This window comes from Camelina sativa, chromosome 8 (assembly GCF_000633955.1).
Source record: "Camelina sativa cultivar DH55 chromosome 8, Cs, whole genome shotgun sequence".
Taxonomy (NCBI): Eukaryota; Viridiplantae; Streptophyta; class Magnoliopsida; order Brassicales; family Brassicaceae; genus Camelina; species Camelina sativa.
This window is the reverse complement of record NC_025692.1, coordinates 27618551-27633356: the sequence shown is the minus strand read 5'-3', so window position 1 is coordinate 27633356 and position 14806 is coordinate 27618551. Positions and strand designations below refer to the sequence as shown.

Below are 14806 nucleotides of genomic sequence, written 5' to 3'. Positions count from 1 at the left end.
GATAAAAACTTATACACAGAAGAAGAAGAAGCAAAAGGATCATAAAACGGGAGTAAAAATCCTACTTGGGGTTGGGACTACAATGCTGTGCGTCTCAGCGGTCGTCGTTTCATGATGTGTATCTCCGGCGGCCCACCGTCTTAGGTACCTCATCAGCGAAGCCGCTTTCCTCCCTCCCCTGGCCGTTCCAGCTCCTATCATCTCCCATATAACCCTCTCTATCCCTGGAATCGCCGCCATCTCCGCCACTAGCTCCGACCCTCCTTTCCGGCACATTGTGACCAGCGTGGCCGCCGCGCTCTCCCTTGTGGTATCCGCTCCTTCCCTCATTACCTCCCCCAACAGCCTTATCAGACTGAAAGCCGCTGACACCGCCATGAGTCCTCCTCTTCTGACCACCGCCTCCACCACAGCCACCGCCTCTTCCGGCAACTCCCGGAATGCGTCTCCTGCGGCTTCCACCACCCCAGCTTCGACGAACCTCCCAACGTTCTCTCTCTCGGCCACAAGGTTGAGGATCGCCACGAGCGCGTCTCTCTTGGAGCTGGTTGGTCCCCGTTTAGCCAAGTCGACCAATCCGCTTACGACACGTGCCTTTCTCCCTAGTCTTCTTCGGTAGGCCGAGACGCCTGCCAGACTGAAGAAAGTGNTGCCTTTCTCCCTAGTCTTCTTCGGTAGGCCGAGACGCCTGCCAGACTGAAGAGAGTGGCTGCGGCGTTGGCCTTAGCCTCCCACGTGGCTCCCGAACGCAGGACCTCGATGACGCCGTTTAATGCTCCGTCCGTTTCCATGATCCTCGTCTTGTTCTGTTCCAGGATGGAGAGGTTGAGGATCGTCGTCACGGCGTTTATCTGTAGGCTCGGGCACTCCGTTCCAAGATACCTTACCAGCTTCGGTATTGCTCCAGCCTCGGCTATGCAGGCTCGGGCCACCGTGTCCGACTTGGCCAGAGCCCGCAGCTCGAAAACGACACCGTTCTTATCTGCTGCGGAGAGCTTCCCGATCAGAAACTCCACCATCATCTTCGTAAACTCGGCCGCCTCATCGCACGGTGCACCGGCGTCTCCCCCACCGCCTTCCCCGGAGAGCTCGAACGGTATCTTCTGATCGCGGCACCACAAAAGGATGAGGTTCTTCAAGGCGCGGTTAGGAATGAGGGAGGTGTGCTTGAGGACTTGTCCTGTTTTAGGGCAGGTGCTGTGCCCCGACTGGATCCAGAGATCAATCGACTCTCGATCGTAAGTCTGACCGGTGGAGATGACCACCGGATCACGCATCAGCTCGAGCGTGATCGGGCACCGGAAATCGGCGGGGATATTAACGTCCGACAAGGACTTGTGGCGGCGGAAGTCAGGAGGCGACGGCGTGGATGGACCGAAGAGGACGCACTTAGAGTAACGGACGAGGCCGATGAGAGAGGCGGCAGAGGATTTGGATCTGTCGTCGATGTGATCGTGTATCTCGTCCTCTAGTCTCTGGATTTCGTCGGTCAAAGAAGCGGAATCGGTGAAGCCAAGGTCGTTGAAAATAGCGGTGAGCGTAGAGTGATGAGGGGAGATCTGGTGGCGCTTGATGGCGTCGATCGTATCGGCGACTTTACGGCGGAGGGCGTCGTCTCGGGGATCGACGAACTGAAACATCATCGAATGGGAGCATTGTTTTCTGAGGAGGGAGATGAGATCTTGGGCGTCGTCGCTGAGGCCCAAGTCGTGGACCGGTAAAATATCGAGAACGGTGGATAAATCGGCGACGAGCTCGTGGAAGCTGAAGGAGACGACGTCGATCTGCAAGAGTAGCCAGAGTCTGCTAGCACGAGAGCAATCGTCGATGAGAGACTTGATACGGTGCATAACGAGTAGCATTTCCTCGAAGCAGAGGAGAGCGGATTGGGAGTAGTAGTTTGAAACAGATTGGGATCGGAGAAGCTCATCGAAAACGGAAGCTAGAATCTGAACTTTGCGAATGAGAGAGAGAGAATTGCGACGGAGGAAGAAGGGGAGAGGAAGCATAGAAGAGATCTCATGGGACGCTACGAACAGAGAACGTGTTAATTTGGCTTCTGATGATGATGAAAGCTTTGGAGAATCAACGACGACCAAAGGCCGACGCTTTCTCGCCGGGAAGGCATCAACAACAGCCATATTATCAACACTTCCTTAGGTGGTAGCCGGGGAACTTTTTGATCTTTTTAGGAAGAACCAACGCAAAAGAAAAAGTGAAGAAGAAAGAAAGAAAAGAGTTGAAGCGGTGGTTGGTTTGGTTGGTTTCGAATTTCTTAGTCCACAAGCTAATAATACTATTAATTTAATCGAAAGATTAAGAAAAAGTCGTAAACCGGAAAAAAAAGAGAGAGAGACGGTGGACGGAGCCGTCAGAAGAAGTCAGTAAGTCAGTCGCACAAAGGACAAAGCCGCCTCTTCCCCTCCCATCTGTGTGTGCGTGCTTAGACAAAAACAGAGGGTCAAACATTCTCTTTCTGTTTTGACTTTTTCTCTTCTTCCCTCCTTATTGGTTAATTTACTTATTATTATTTGTCCCTCCCCTTTTTATATTTTTTATGGTCATGTTTTTCTCCCCCGATATTAAACCAAATGTTTATTTCACAAACATATGAGCTGATTAATTAGTTTAGAGTCTTTAGACTACTTTTCATTTTTTTTTTCTTCTTCTCTAATTACAGTATAATCTTTTTTTAAAACAGCACACCCCTCGTGAGTTGTCGAGCAACAATGAATTAAAAATATACTATATACTATATACTATACGAAATGTAAGAATGAAGAAAAATGTAAGAATGAAGATAAGGTCTTCATTTCTTTTATATGACATAAGAATGCACCAGTTGTTGTTGGGTTGTTATAGATAGAATTGATCTCGTCTTCCTTATAGTAGTATTAAAAATAAATGGTTACCCTCCCATCCCATAATTAATCATTATTGTTTTATCATATAATTATTGTTATTATTCCATGATCGATTCGGCTCTGCTGGCTTTCTCCACTTTCTGTTGAATCATTGATTGTTTTTGTGTTCTTCTTTAATATATAAAACAATCTTTCCATTACACAACTTAGCTACCCTTTGTCTTTTTTAATTGTATTGTAGTTTCCCTTAAAAAGCAATCTATGAGATGTTTGCAATTTTAGCATAAATTTTTTTAAACTTCAGTTAGAATTTTATACTGTTACTTTCAGCGTATACTTTTTTTTTGGATGTTTTGGGGGATGTTTTCTGATTACAAAAAGAAAAGGAAAACAAAAACAAAAAGATAAATCATTTGTCCAAAAAAAGAAGATAAAAAGGTAAATCACTCGGGCAAATATAATAAAAGGGGTTTAAAACTGGGCTTTATTATGAGATTAATATATCCGTCCGAAGGCCTAATATACAAGACCAAATCATTTGGGCCATTTACTGTAATAATCAGATGAACTGCTAAACAAGCATTTATTGGGCTTTTCGTGAGATATGGTCTTGTGGTAACATAGATTACTGAATTTTGTAGTGCTGGATCAACAATAATGAATTTTGTAGGCCTAATCCAAAACCAACATCTTTGAACCGTTTGAACTACTTGCAAATTTATTGGCTGTGGAGTGTTTAAATTTCATAACCAAGATTTTTTCTCCTGCTGGGATTTTCATAAACTATATAGTAGTATTATTCTGTGTTGTTTGTTTTATTATTTTCATTTATGGGTTGTTGCAGAGCTTTAACTTCGACTATTTTCTTTACCATTATATATTGCAATTCATACTCACATCACCCTATATGTGGGGTGGGGACTTCATTCCGTATTGATATTTCTAATTACACTTATTTATTATTTTATTTATAGGTCAATAATAAGCAATCTCACGATCAATCAGTGCGTGAGCCTTCTTCACCCTTGTCATCAATTATATATGATGGCTCTTAAACTATACAGACATTTCATTAGTTAAATATGGACATCACCGTTTAATTAATTATTAGTTTGAATTAATATCACCGCTTAATTATTTGTAAGCAAGAAGACAAAATTATCCCGACTTATGCTGACTCACTCCACATACTCAACAATAATATTAATTTTTAAAGTCCATAACAATTATTTCAACCTGTGTATGTATATATGTATGTATGTATGTATGTATAAAATGTAAAATATATGTTTGAAATTAATTTATGAGAATCTGAAATATTGAAGAGTTATCAACATCAGGATATCGTCAGACCAAACATATGAGATCATAAGCAAACCATTATTCAGCTATTTTATTTAGTTTTTTATACTAATACTATTATTTCTTACACTTGAATGTGGACGCAATATCAATTTATATGGCACACATTTAAATGACACAATTAAATGAATAGAAATACTACTAGCTAAGCTAGCAAGGAATGGTCGTGGGGAATACTCTATATGGAGAAACCAACCAAAACATGTTGCAGTGCCCAAGGGATACTGCTTTAATTGTGCGGGCTCCCCCTTTTGGACCTTCGATGTAGTCGACTCCATCATCTTATCTCCTAGTATTACAAAAACATATCACATGGAGAAACAAACCGATTTATATAAACTGTTGGCGTAATTTTATGTACTAATTTATCAATTTCCATTAATAACGCGACTCAGAAGATGGTTCTCCTCACAAAGATGTAATTTTCTGGTGTTGGGGATGTTCAGAGGGATTGTCCTGGGAAAAAATGAATCGCAACCACGGAACCACCTTTTAAGAGTTTTCTATATATAAGAATGATAGTCAAACAAAGATGATACTGTCATAATATTAAGGCGATGTTCCTTAGGTGAACTAAACAAAATATCTAGATACAGTATCAAGACGCAGTATCTAGGCGCAAAATCTAGATGATGTTCGTTTGTGTTATTGGTTTATGTATCTATAAATTGTATCTCGATTCAATTATGTTTGTTTTGTAATTTAATATCTGTATCTGGATACAATATATGTAAAATACCAAAAAGCTCTTTATTTTATGTTGAATATGTTTTAGTGATTTAAATTTACTTATGTTTTTTTTGCTTATTTTCATATATATTAAATACATATTTAAAAATGAGATTTTGTGTTTTTGGTAGAAAAACAAAATTTTACAGTTTTGGCTGGAAAACAAGATTTTGCGAGTTTGGCGAGAAAATAAAACTTTGCATTATTTTGCCGAAAAACGTAATTTTGCGGTTTTGGCAGAAAAATAGATTTTGTGGTTTTGGCAGAAAAACAAGATTTTGCGATTTTGGCGGGAAAACATAATTTTGCGGTTTTGGCGGAAAACGAGATTTTGGCGGGAAAACATAATTTTGCGGTTTTGGCGGAAAAAAAGATTTTGCGGTTTTGGTGGGAAACGAGATTATGCGGTTTTGGCGGGAAAACGAGATTTTGCGGTTTTGGCGGGAAACCGAGATTTCGCGAGTTTGGCGGGAAACATAACTTTGTGGTTTTGACGAGAAAACATAATTTTGCGTTTTTGGCGTGAAAACGTTATTTTTGCGGTTTTGACGGGAAACGTAACTATGCGGTTTTGACGGGAAAACGTAATTTTTTGGTTTTGGCGGGAAAACGAGTTTTCATGTTTTTGTGTTTTTTGGTAGGAAAACAAGATTTTGCGGTTTGACGGGAAAAGCGAAATTTTGCGGTTTTGGCAAGAAAACGAGATTTGCGGTTTTAGAGAAAAATGAGATTTTGCATGTTGGTGGGTGAAGAATTAGAATTTTAGAGTTGTATGTATATTAGAATTGAGAAAAAGATATTTTGTAATTATTTAATTAAAATAGGGGTATTTTTGACTTTTATAAATTATGGATAAGTTTACTTCATCCAAACTCTCTAAAAAATCTCATCCAGAAATTCAGTTTTTTTGGATGAGTTTTTAAAATGTATTCAGATATTGTATCTAGATGAGTTCTTAATTGTTACTAAACGAACAATAATAAACATTTGGATATTGCATTTGATTCACCAAACCAACCTGATCTAAGACGAACAGAAAACCACTATAATTTAATTGGTAGCTTAAAGCATTGTGTTTACTTATTCGGTTATATCATTCTCTTTAAACACCCCAATAGTAATATTTTTGGTTGTATTTGTTTGTCTGATAAAAATCTATGTAATCTTTTTTTTTTCATATTATTTAAACTGTGACTTTAATTTATATTATTTTTAACATATTTTTGTAAACAAAGATGGTTTAATCCGTTTGTAGATATCAATTCTAAAGCTTTTTGTCGTCTACTGATTTGTATTCGTATCATTACCATATTATCATCCAAATTAGTTTATAGAAGTATGTGGTTGATGTTTGACAAAAAAAAAAAAAAGAAGTATGTGGTTGATATTTGCAAATGGTTGGATATTAACTTGCCTAGCAATAAAGTTAGAACCGTTGATGTGATCACCCGAATTTGTTCTATTACTTCTTTAAGTTTTGTCCTTGTCAGAATATTAATTAGCTGCATTTTACTTCTTTTTTTTCTTTTTTTTTTGTGGGCAGAAAGCTGTAGTACTTTCTTTTTTTTTTGGAACAACATTTTTCATTGTCAACATTTTTTTTGTACAACATAAAGCTGCATATTACTTTGAAACAAATTTCTCGCGTTATTAGACCAAATTTGTCTATTACGTGACGTATCAGCATAGTTCTTATTCTGTAATATTCTATTTCACGAGTTTTCTTCAAATGCGATATTATAACCACTTCAGATCAATAATAAATTTTGCCGTAAGATATTATATAACGTTAAACATTAGTCGTAAGAATATTTTACACTAAAAAAAGAAGCTAATATTCGGTAAGAGGACAAAGGGGAACTAATCATACTTTTTTTCTTTTTAATACTCGCTCCTAATAATATACTACTATTTAAAATCATGCATGTGTGATGTGTGTCTCTATATATTAAGAAAGATGTCAAAACAATCGAGATGTGTTTCGTAGGTTAAGTGTTTGTATAATTGATCTTCGTGAAACAAAAGGATGGTAAGTGTGGTAAATGGTTTATGTAAATCTCTCTTAATTACCAGAAATAAACTTGAACAAATATTAATTAAGGATTCTTCTGGGTTTTTTTTACAATATGAATACATTATCGAGGACGGACAAATACTATAATTAGATGTTGGATTAATCTAATTTTATAAAGGTCGTCAGAAGTCAGAACATTTTTTTAAACGTAAGACAATATAATGCTTACGGGAGATACCTAATATGTTATCGTACGTTTCTTTCTCCTACACGAAAGACATTTATTATTTTTTTTCTTCCGGCAGCCTTATATTCTCTTGAATTACGTGTTTAATAACCATTTTATATATAACAGATTACAAAGTCATTATAATATATTGGACCTCATATATATTCCATTTGTAATTCATGAGTTCCATAGTTCTGATATCAGTCATCCCTATAGACAGCAGTACACCATGTATATGCTACAAGTCTTTTCTTTGTTTTCACCATTTATAATCAATTTCCAGACTCAGCAAGAGAGGTTGTACGTCTATGTTGAGTATTTTATATCATTCATGTAATTCATATGTAGAAAATATATCGTTAACTTGCGTCGTCGTAAAAATGGGATACAAAGTTTTTTGGTCATATAGCGGCGAAATAATAAATGTATTCAATTACTCATGGGTAGATATTTCATTGGAACAACCTTTCGAACCAACGAAGAAAAAGGGGGCAGTCAGTTAGTTATATTTGTTCCATTTTTATATACAAGTGATGAGCCAACCTTTGATTTCATTACTGGAGTATGTATTATTATTTTAACGAGCTTCTCTCTTCTTAATTCTTCTGAAAAGAAGCTTCGGTGAAGTACGTAGCATCAGGTCAAAACGTACAGCGTGACAGCGAAAATAATAACGTACGAACAATTATCTAATCTTTTAACTTTTTTTATTTTATTTTTGTGTCTGGATAAAATACAAAAGAAAAAAACAAACAAAAATATGAGATTGATGTATATTTTGTTCTACACTGTGTATGTGCGCGGTGGGTAGGTGTAGGTCACGTGGTAGATTTTCTGATAAATTGACACAACAAATTTTATCTTCTAGTAAAATAGATAAATCGAAGGAGATTTTCTCTTATCTTATTATTCATTAGGTTCGATAGTCATACATATATATAGTGAAGAACAAGGTTTTAATATATTAAGACTAAACCGACTAAGTACAAAAGAGGTGGCCGATGGGCCTTATTGTCTTGGACGTACATGGGCCGTGTATGGACCGTGTATGGACCGGTTATTGAAATCCACTCCAAATGTTTTACAACACTCCCTTTGGATGACATAACCGTGTCGATGCTAGGAAGGATCTCTGTAATGCGCTTGGGAGTGCTGCCTCATTAAAACGTTACCAGAAAAACCCATTGGGACAAAACCATGGTGAAGGAAAAAGAGTACAACATGCATTACTCCCCCTATTCCAAGCATCCCTAGAAGTCCTTAAGTCTTCGCATCCCAATATGGTGCATGAGCTTCTTGAATGTTGATGTCGGCAATGACTTAGTGAAGAGATCGGCTGAGTTGTCGCAGGATTGAACTTGTACCACTTGAACTTCTCCGGCCTTTTGTAGTTCATGTGTGAAGAAGAACTTAGGTAAAATGTGTTTCGTCCGATCTCCCTTAATATATCCTTCCTTGAGCTGTGCGATGCAAGCCGTATTGTCCACGTATATAACCGTTGTTTCCTTATCGTCGGTCATGCCACAATCTGTCCTGATATGTTGAATCATCGATCTCAACCAAACACATTCACGGCTGGCTTCATGAATTGCTAGAATCTCCGCGTGATTAGATGAAGTGGCCACAATGCTTTGCGTCATAGAACGCCACGAAATCGCGGTACCACCGTGTGTAAACAAATAGCCGGTTTGAGACTTTGAATTATGTGGATCAGATAGATAACCTGCATCAGCAAAACCAACTAAACCTTCTTTGTTATGGTTAGTATAAAATAAACCCAAATCTGTCGTTCCTTGTAGGTAACACAACACATGTTTAATACCGTTCCAGTGCCTTTGGATTGGACGAGAGCTAAATCTAGCTAGGAGGTTCACAACAAAACATATGTCTGGTCTAGTGTGGCTAGCCAAGAACATTAACGCTCCTATAGCACTGAGGTATGACACTTCAGGACCGAGAACTTCTTCATCGTCCTTCTTTGGACCGAATGGATCTTTATCCAAATCAAGGCTCCTTACAACCATTGGGCTAGTCAATGGGTGAGCTTGGTCCATATTAAACCTCTTGAGTACCTTTTCAGTATATGCCATTTGATGCACAAGGATTCCATCATTTATGTACTCAAGCTGCAATCCCAAACAGAATTTAGTCTAGCCTAGGTCTTTCATTTCGAATTCTTACTTTAGATATTCGACTGTTTGGGCAATTTCACCAGAGGTTCCAAGGATGTTTAAATCATCCACATACTGCTATGATTACAAACCCTTTGTTTGCAAACTTCTTTATAAAAATACATGGACTGATATTGGCTAGGTACTCACTTAGTCTACTATACCACATTCGACCACTTTGTTTCAGTCCATAAAGGGATTTGTCTAGCCTTATAAAGTATTGTTCTCGAGAACCACTCTTATCTTTGAGCTCAATACCCTCTGGTAATCTCATATAAATCTCATTTTCCAGTGGACCATATAAATATGCGGTTACAACATCCATTAACCGCAAATCCAGTTTTTCTCTTATAGCCAGACTTAGCAAATATCTAAAAGTCGTTGCATCCATCACAAGGGAGTATGTCTCCTCATAATATATTCCTGGTCTTTGAGAGAATCCTTGTGCTACAAGTCGTGCCTTATATTTCACGATTTCATTACTCTCATTTCTCTTCCTTACAAAGACCCACTTATGTCCTACTGGCTTTATATCGAATGGTGTCCTTAAGATCGGACCAAACACATTCCTCTGCTTTAAAGAGTTTAACTCCACGTCAATGGCTTCTTTCCATTTCAGCCAATCTTTACTTTGAGTGTACTCTAATATAGACGTGGGTTCATGATCCTCATTTATTTCAAGTGCTACCTTATAAGCAAATACATCATCGATGTCGACATCTTTACGGTTCTATTGTATTCCAGACATGATATAATTGATTGAGATCTGATTATTATCAATACCTTCAGGTCCTTGAGGTTCAGCATCCCAAACCTCATTCTGTACCTTAGGATTTGCGCAGCCATGTCTGTAATTTCCTTAACCTCCGTTTGATTTGCACTTCTCTTAGATTTTTGAGGGTTCTTATCTTTGGAACCTAATGGTCTACCACGTTTCAAACGGGCCTTAGACTCTGTAGCAACTTGATTATTGTGTTCCTTCTGAACATCAATACGTACTGGTGCATTACAAGCTGGTATGTACGATTTTGTTACTCTCTTTGGGTCAGCAAAGGAATCTGGCAATTGAATAGATAACTTTTGCAAATGTATAATCTTTTGGACCTCTGCCTCACATGCTAGAGTCTGAGGATCTTGCCAATTTAAGGATGTTTGATTCCATGATATTTCCTTGACCAGCTTGTTATTCTCTCCACCTAACATAGGAAGTTCGGATTCAACAAAGTGACAATCCGCGTATCTGGCCTTAAATAAATCACCCGTAATTGGCTCAAGATACTTAATAATGGTGGGAGAATCATATCCAACATATATTCCCATCCTCCTTTGAGGTCCCATCTTAGTTCTCTGTGGTGGAGCAATTGGTACATAGACGACACACCCGAAAGTTTTGAGATGGGATATGTCTGGCTCATGACCCGTTAGTAATTGGGATGGTGAATACTTATGTTCACTAGATGGCCTGATGCGTGTAAGCTCAGCTGCATGTAATACTGCGTGTCCCCAAGCCGACACAGGAAGCTTTAACCTCATAAGCAATGGCCGAGCAACCAATTGAATACGTTTAATGAAGGATTCTGCTAATCTATGGATATGTGCCACGGGATGTTCCACACTCACCCCCATGGACATACAATATTCATTAAACGCTTGGGATGTAAATTCACCAGCATTGTCTAGACTTATAGTCTTAAGTGGAAAATCTGGAAAGTGGGCTCGCAGACGTATAATCTGGGCCAGCAATCTAGCAAACGCAAGGTTTCTAGTTGACAATAAGCAAACATGCGACCATCTGGAGATGGTCTTAATCCTTATTTTTACGGCCACTGTAAAGATCATTGATCTCTTGTTGGACAATGCAATTGAGATGATTCAATTTATATATGTCAAATATTGAACTTGATCAATTGACCAAAAGTGGTTTGTATTACACTATACAGTGATCAATTGAGACAGGGGAACCAATTCAAATATCTAATTTAAAAAAAAAAAAAATTATGCTGACTTTCCAAGTAATTAAAGTAAAATTTATAGTAACCATTTTGATTCTATTTGTCAATAAGATATATATATATATATATATATTATATGAAGCAAAATTATTTTCATAGGCATTGTTTATAATGTGAAACATATATTGAAAGTACTTAATCAATCCCCTATATAATAAAATGTAAGTACACCATTTTTTTTGTAGACTATATAATTTTTGTAAGTTGGTTACAAAATAGGTTATAGATTAAATATAGGTTGGTTACAAAAAAAAAATAGATTAATTGGTCAATTTGTGGGCTATATGAATACAATTAAGAATATCCCAAAAAATCTTCTTAAAAAAATATTCCAATGATTTATACAATTTTCAAAAAAAAAAAATTTGATTATTTTATATATTGTTACACCATATACTGTTAGGCGTAAAAAGAAATAAAATTTTGGCAATTAATCACAATTAATCATGATTTTCAAGATTTTATTATGCAGTTGAAAAAAAATTCTTACCTAACATCCTTCCAAGTTTTTAATATAAATAATTCAAATCTTCATTCACCGAAATACATCTTTCATATTCATACCAAAAACAAAAAATTACAATAGTTTTTCAATTTACAATTTTTAAACCGTCATATAAATTATATTTTATTTTAAAATTATAATATAAATAAAAGGAATTTCAATCTGTGCTCTAGCACGGGTCTTAATCTAGTTGAAGTTTAAACACAAAAAAAAATTTCTTCTTATTCTTCAAAAGCATCAAAATATATATATACAAAAATATAGATTAATTTCCCCATAACAATCAAGACATTTTCAAACAAGTATAGAAATAAACAACTGTATTTTCTAATTAGTATTTGCATATGTTTTCCAAAAGTAGAAATTAGTTATTCCAAAAGAAGAAAAATTTATTTCTCCAAATATTGAAAGAAACAACTGTAAGAAATTACACAATTGAGCAAGAAATAAAATAGCTTAAGAATTGTAATAAAAAAAAATGAAAGAAATTTTAAAGGGTTAACGCAAGATTTGGAGTAACATTAATTCGAGGATTTATATAAACGAGTAAAGTGTTTCCGAAACTTATAGTTATAGTTGAGTAGAGTAGAGTAAAAAAAACGAACAAAACTGTATAGACAGTAAATTGAGCTCGATATAAACGAATGTAGAATATATTTTTGTTCATTAACCCAACTAAGCAGTGTACAATTGGTATTTGTTGGAAGAAAGTGTAGTCGTCGAACACTCCTAAGCGGGGGTGTACGAGTATCAAATCAGAATCAGAATGAATCTCGTTTTAACCATCCTCTTTGATCATCTCTATCTGTATAAGAATTAGTCATTGTAATTTTATAACAATAGCTGAAGATACGAATATACTAGTACTAGTCTATGACGTATATATGTGAAGAATATTACTATATATATATTTCAAAAGGCCTAAACAGTGGGAGATACCACCAAATCACGCAAAGACAACACCGACGAGGACACCTGTATGGTTGTAATTCAACTTACTGTCCTCTTCTTTCCTTTTTTTTATACATATTTATTGTCCTAATATTTTTTTATATTAACAGAAAATCTCTCACGTTTCGTCTTGTACCAAAAAAAGAAGAAGAAGAAGAATCTGAGGAAGTTACAGAAAGACCCTCATCTCCTACCTCAAGATAGAGCAATATATATGTTATGTAACAACTCGATACAGAGCTTGACTTATCTCTTACTTATCCAAATCCCAAATTTGTCTCTCTATCTGTCTGTCTCTTTTTGTTTTCTCCCCTCCCACAGGCCTTTTCAAAGACCTAACTAACTGAGATCCCCTCTCCCTCCCTAATATATATATTTTTGTTCAAATCTTTTTAGCTTCTCTATTAATAATATCAATACACACTCTCTCTAAAGACTAAAGTTGTAGTATTTCCTTAATAATATCTTCTTCTACCCTGTGTATTGTTGTTGTTGTTAGATTAAAATTCCTTCGGCAATGGTTATAATACAGAATTCAGTTTGTGGGTACCGGAATTAAAAGAAGAAGAAAAAAATGGAAGATCGTGAGACGACGACGGTGACGGAGGTGGAATTTACGGCGGAGAACCGGCGCGGTGGATTGCTGTTGGGAAAGTACGAGGTAGGGAAACTGGTGGGATGCGGGGCGTTCGCGAAAGTGTACCACGGGAGGAACACGGAGACGGGCCAGAGCGTTGCGATCAAAGTGGTGAGCAAGCAGCGGCTGCAGAAAGGAGGACTCAACCCAGCTAACATCAAGAGGGAGATCGCTATCATGCACCGCCTTCGCCACCCTTGTATCGTGCGCCTCTTGGAGGTCCTCGCCACCAAATCCAAGATCTTCTTCGTCATGGAATTCGCCAAGGGCGGCGAGCTCTTCGCCAAGGTCTCCAAGGGCAGGTTCTGCGAGGATCTTAGCCGCCGCTATTTCCAGCAGCTCATCTCCGCCGTCGGCTACTGCCATTCCCGCGGCGTCTTTCACCGCGATCTCAAACCCGAGAATCTCCTCCTCGACGACAAGCTCGATCTCAAGATCTCCGATTTCGGCCTCAGCGCTCTCGCCGATCAGATCCGCCCCGACGGCCTCCTCCACACCCTCTGCGGTACCCCGGCTTACGTTGCCCCCGAGGTTCTCGCCAAGAAAGGCTACGACGGCGCTAAGATCGACGTCTGGTCGTGCGGGATCATACTCTTCGTCCTCAACGCGGGGTATCTCCCTTTCAACGACCACAATCTCATGGTCATGTACCGGAAGATCTACAAGGGAGAGTTCCGCATCCCCAAGTGGACCTCCCCGGATCTCCGCCGCCTCCTCACCCGGCTGCTTGACACCAACCCGCATACCAGGATCACGATCGAGGAGATCATCCACGATCCCTGGTTCAAACACGGGTACGACGACCGGATGTCCAAATTCCACCTCGAGGACTCCGATATGAAACTCCCCGCCGACGAGATCGATAGGCGGATGAACGCCTTCGACATCATCGCCGGATCCCCGGGGTTCAACCTCTCCGGTCTGTTCGGCGACGCCAGAAAGTACGACCGAGTTGAGAGGTTCGTGTCGGCGTGGACGGCGGAGAGGGTGGTGGCGAAGCTGGAGGAGGAGATCGCGGGGGCGGAGAGCCTGGAGGTTGCGAAAAAGGAGGCGTGGGGGATGAAAATAGAAGGGCAAAATGGTAATTTCGCAATGGTGGTTGAGATAAAGCAGCTAACGGACGAGCTTGTCATGGTCGAGGTGAGGAAGAGGCAAAGAGCCACCACTACTGCTGCATCTGGACGCGATTTGTGGACAGATTCGATCAAGCCTTTCTTCCTCGCCATTATGCACCACCACCAACCACAAGAACCATCGGCATCTCAAGTAAATACGACGCCGGTTAGTCTAGTAGGAACCAGCAGTATCTATCATTCATAAGAAAAAAAAAAA

At 38.5% G+C, this 14806-nt stretch overlaps 2 protein-coding genes across 2 annotated transcripts; one reads left to right on the top strand and one right to left on the bottom strand.

Annotated features, from left to right (window-relative positions):
- LOC104709030 (U-box domain-containing protein 16-like) lies at positions 8–2627 on the bottom strand. The gene is made up of 2 exons (XM_010425697.2): positions 689–2627; positions 8–629 (listed from the first exon to the last, which is right to left on the bottom strand). The coding sequence occupies exons 1-2, from the start codon at positions 2139–2141 to the stop codon at positions 40–42; spliced, it is 2043 nt and encodes a 680-aa protein (XP_010423999.1). The 5' UTR covers positions 2142–2627; the 3' UTR covers positions 8–39.
- LOC104709029 (CBL-interacting serine/threonine-protein kinase 14-like) lies at positions 12960–14806 on the top strand. Its single transcript, XM_010425694.2, has one exon. The coding sequence runs from the start codon at positions 13412–13414 to the stop codon at positions 14792–14794; it is 1383 nt and encodes a 460-aa protein (XP_010423996.1). The 5' UTR covers positions 12960–13411; the 3' UTR covers positions 14795–14806.

Excerpts from the sequence above, each read along its gene's own strand:
- LOC104709030 (XM_010425697.2), bottom strand. The coding sequence starts at position 2,141 with ATGGCTGTTGTTGATGCCTTCCCGGCGAGAAAGCGTCGGCCTTTGGTC. Across the intron at positions 630-688 it reads CACTCTCTTCAGTCTGGCAG|GCGTCTCGGCCTACCGAAGA; the intron begins GCGTCTCGGCCT and ends TCAGTCTGGCAG.
- LOC104709029 (XM_010425694.2), top strand. The coding sequence starts at position 13,412 with ATGGAAGATCGTGAGACGACGACGGTGACGGAGGTGGAATTTACGGCG.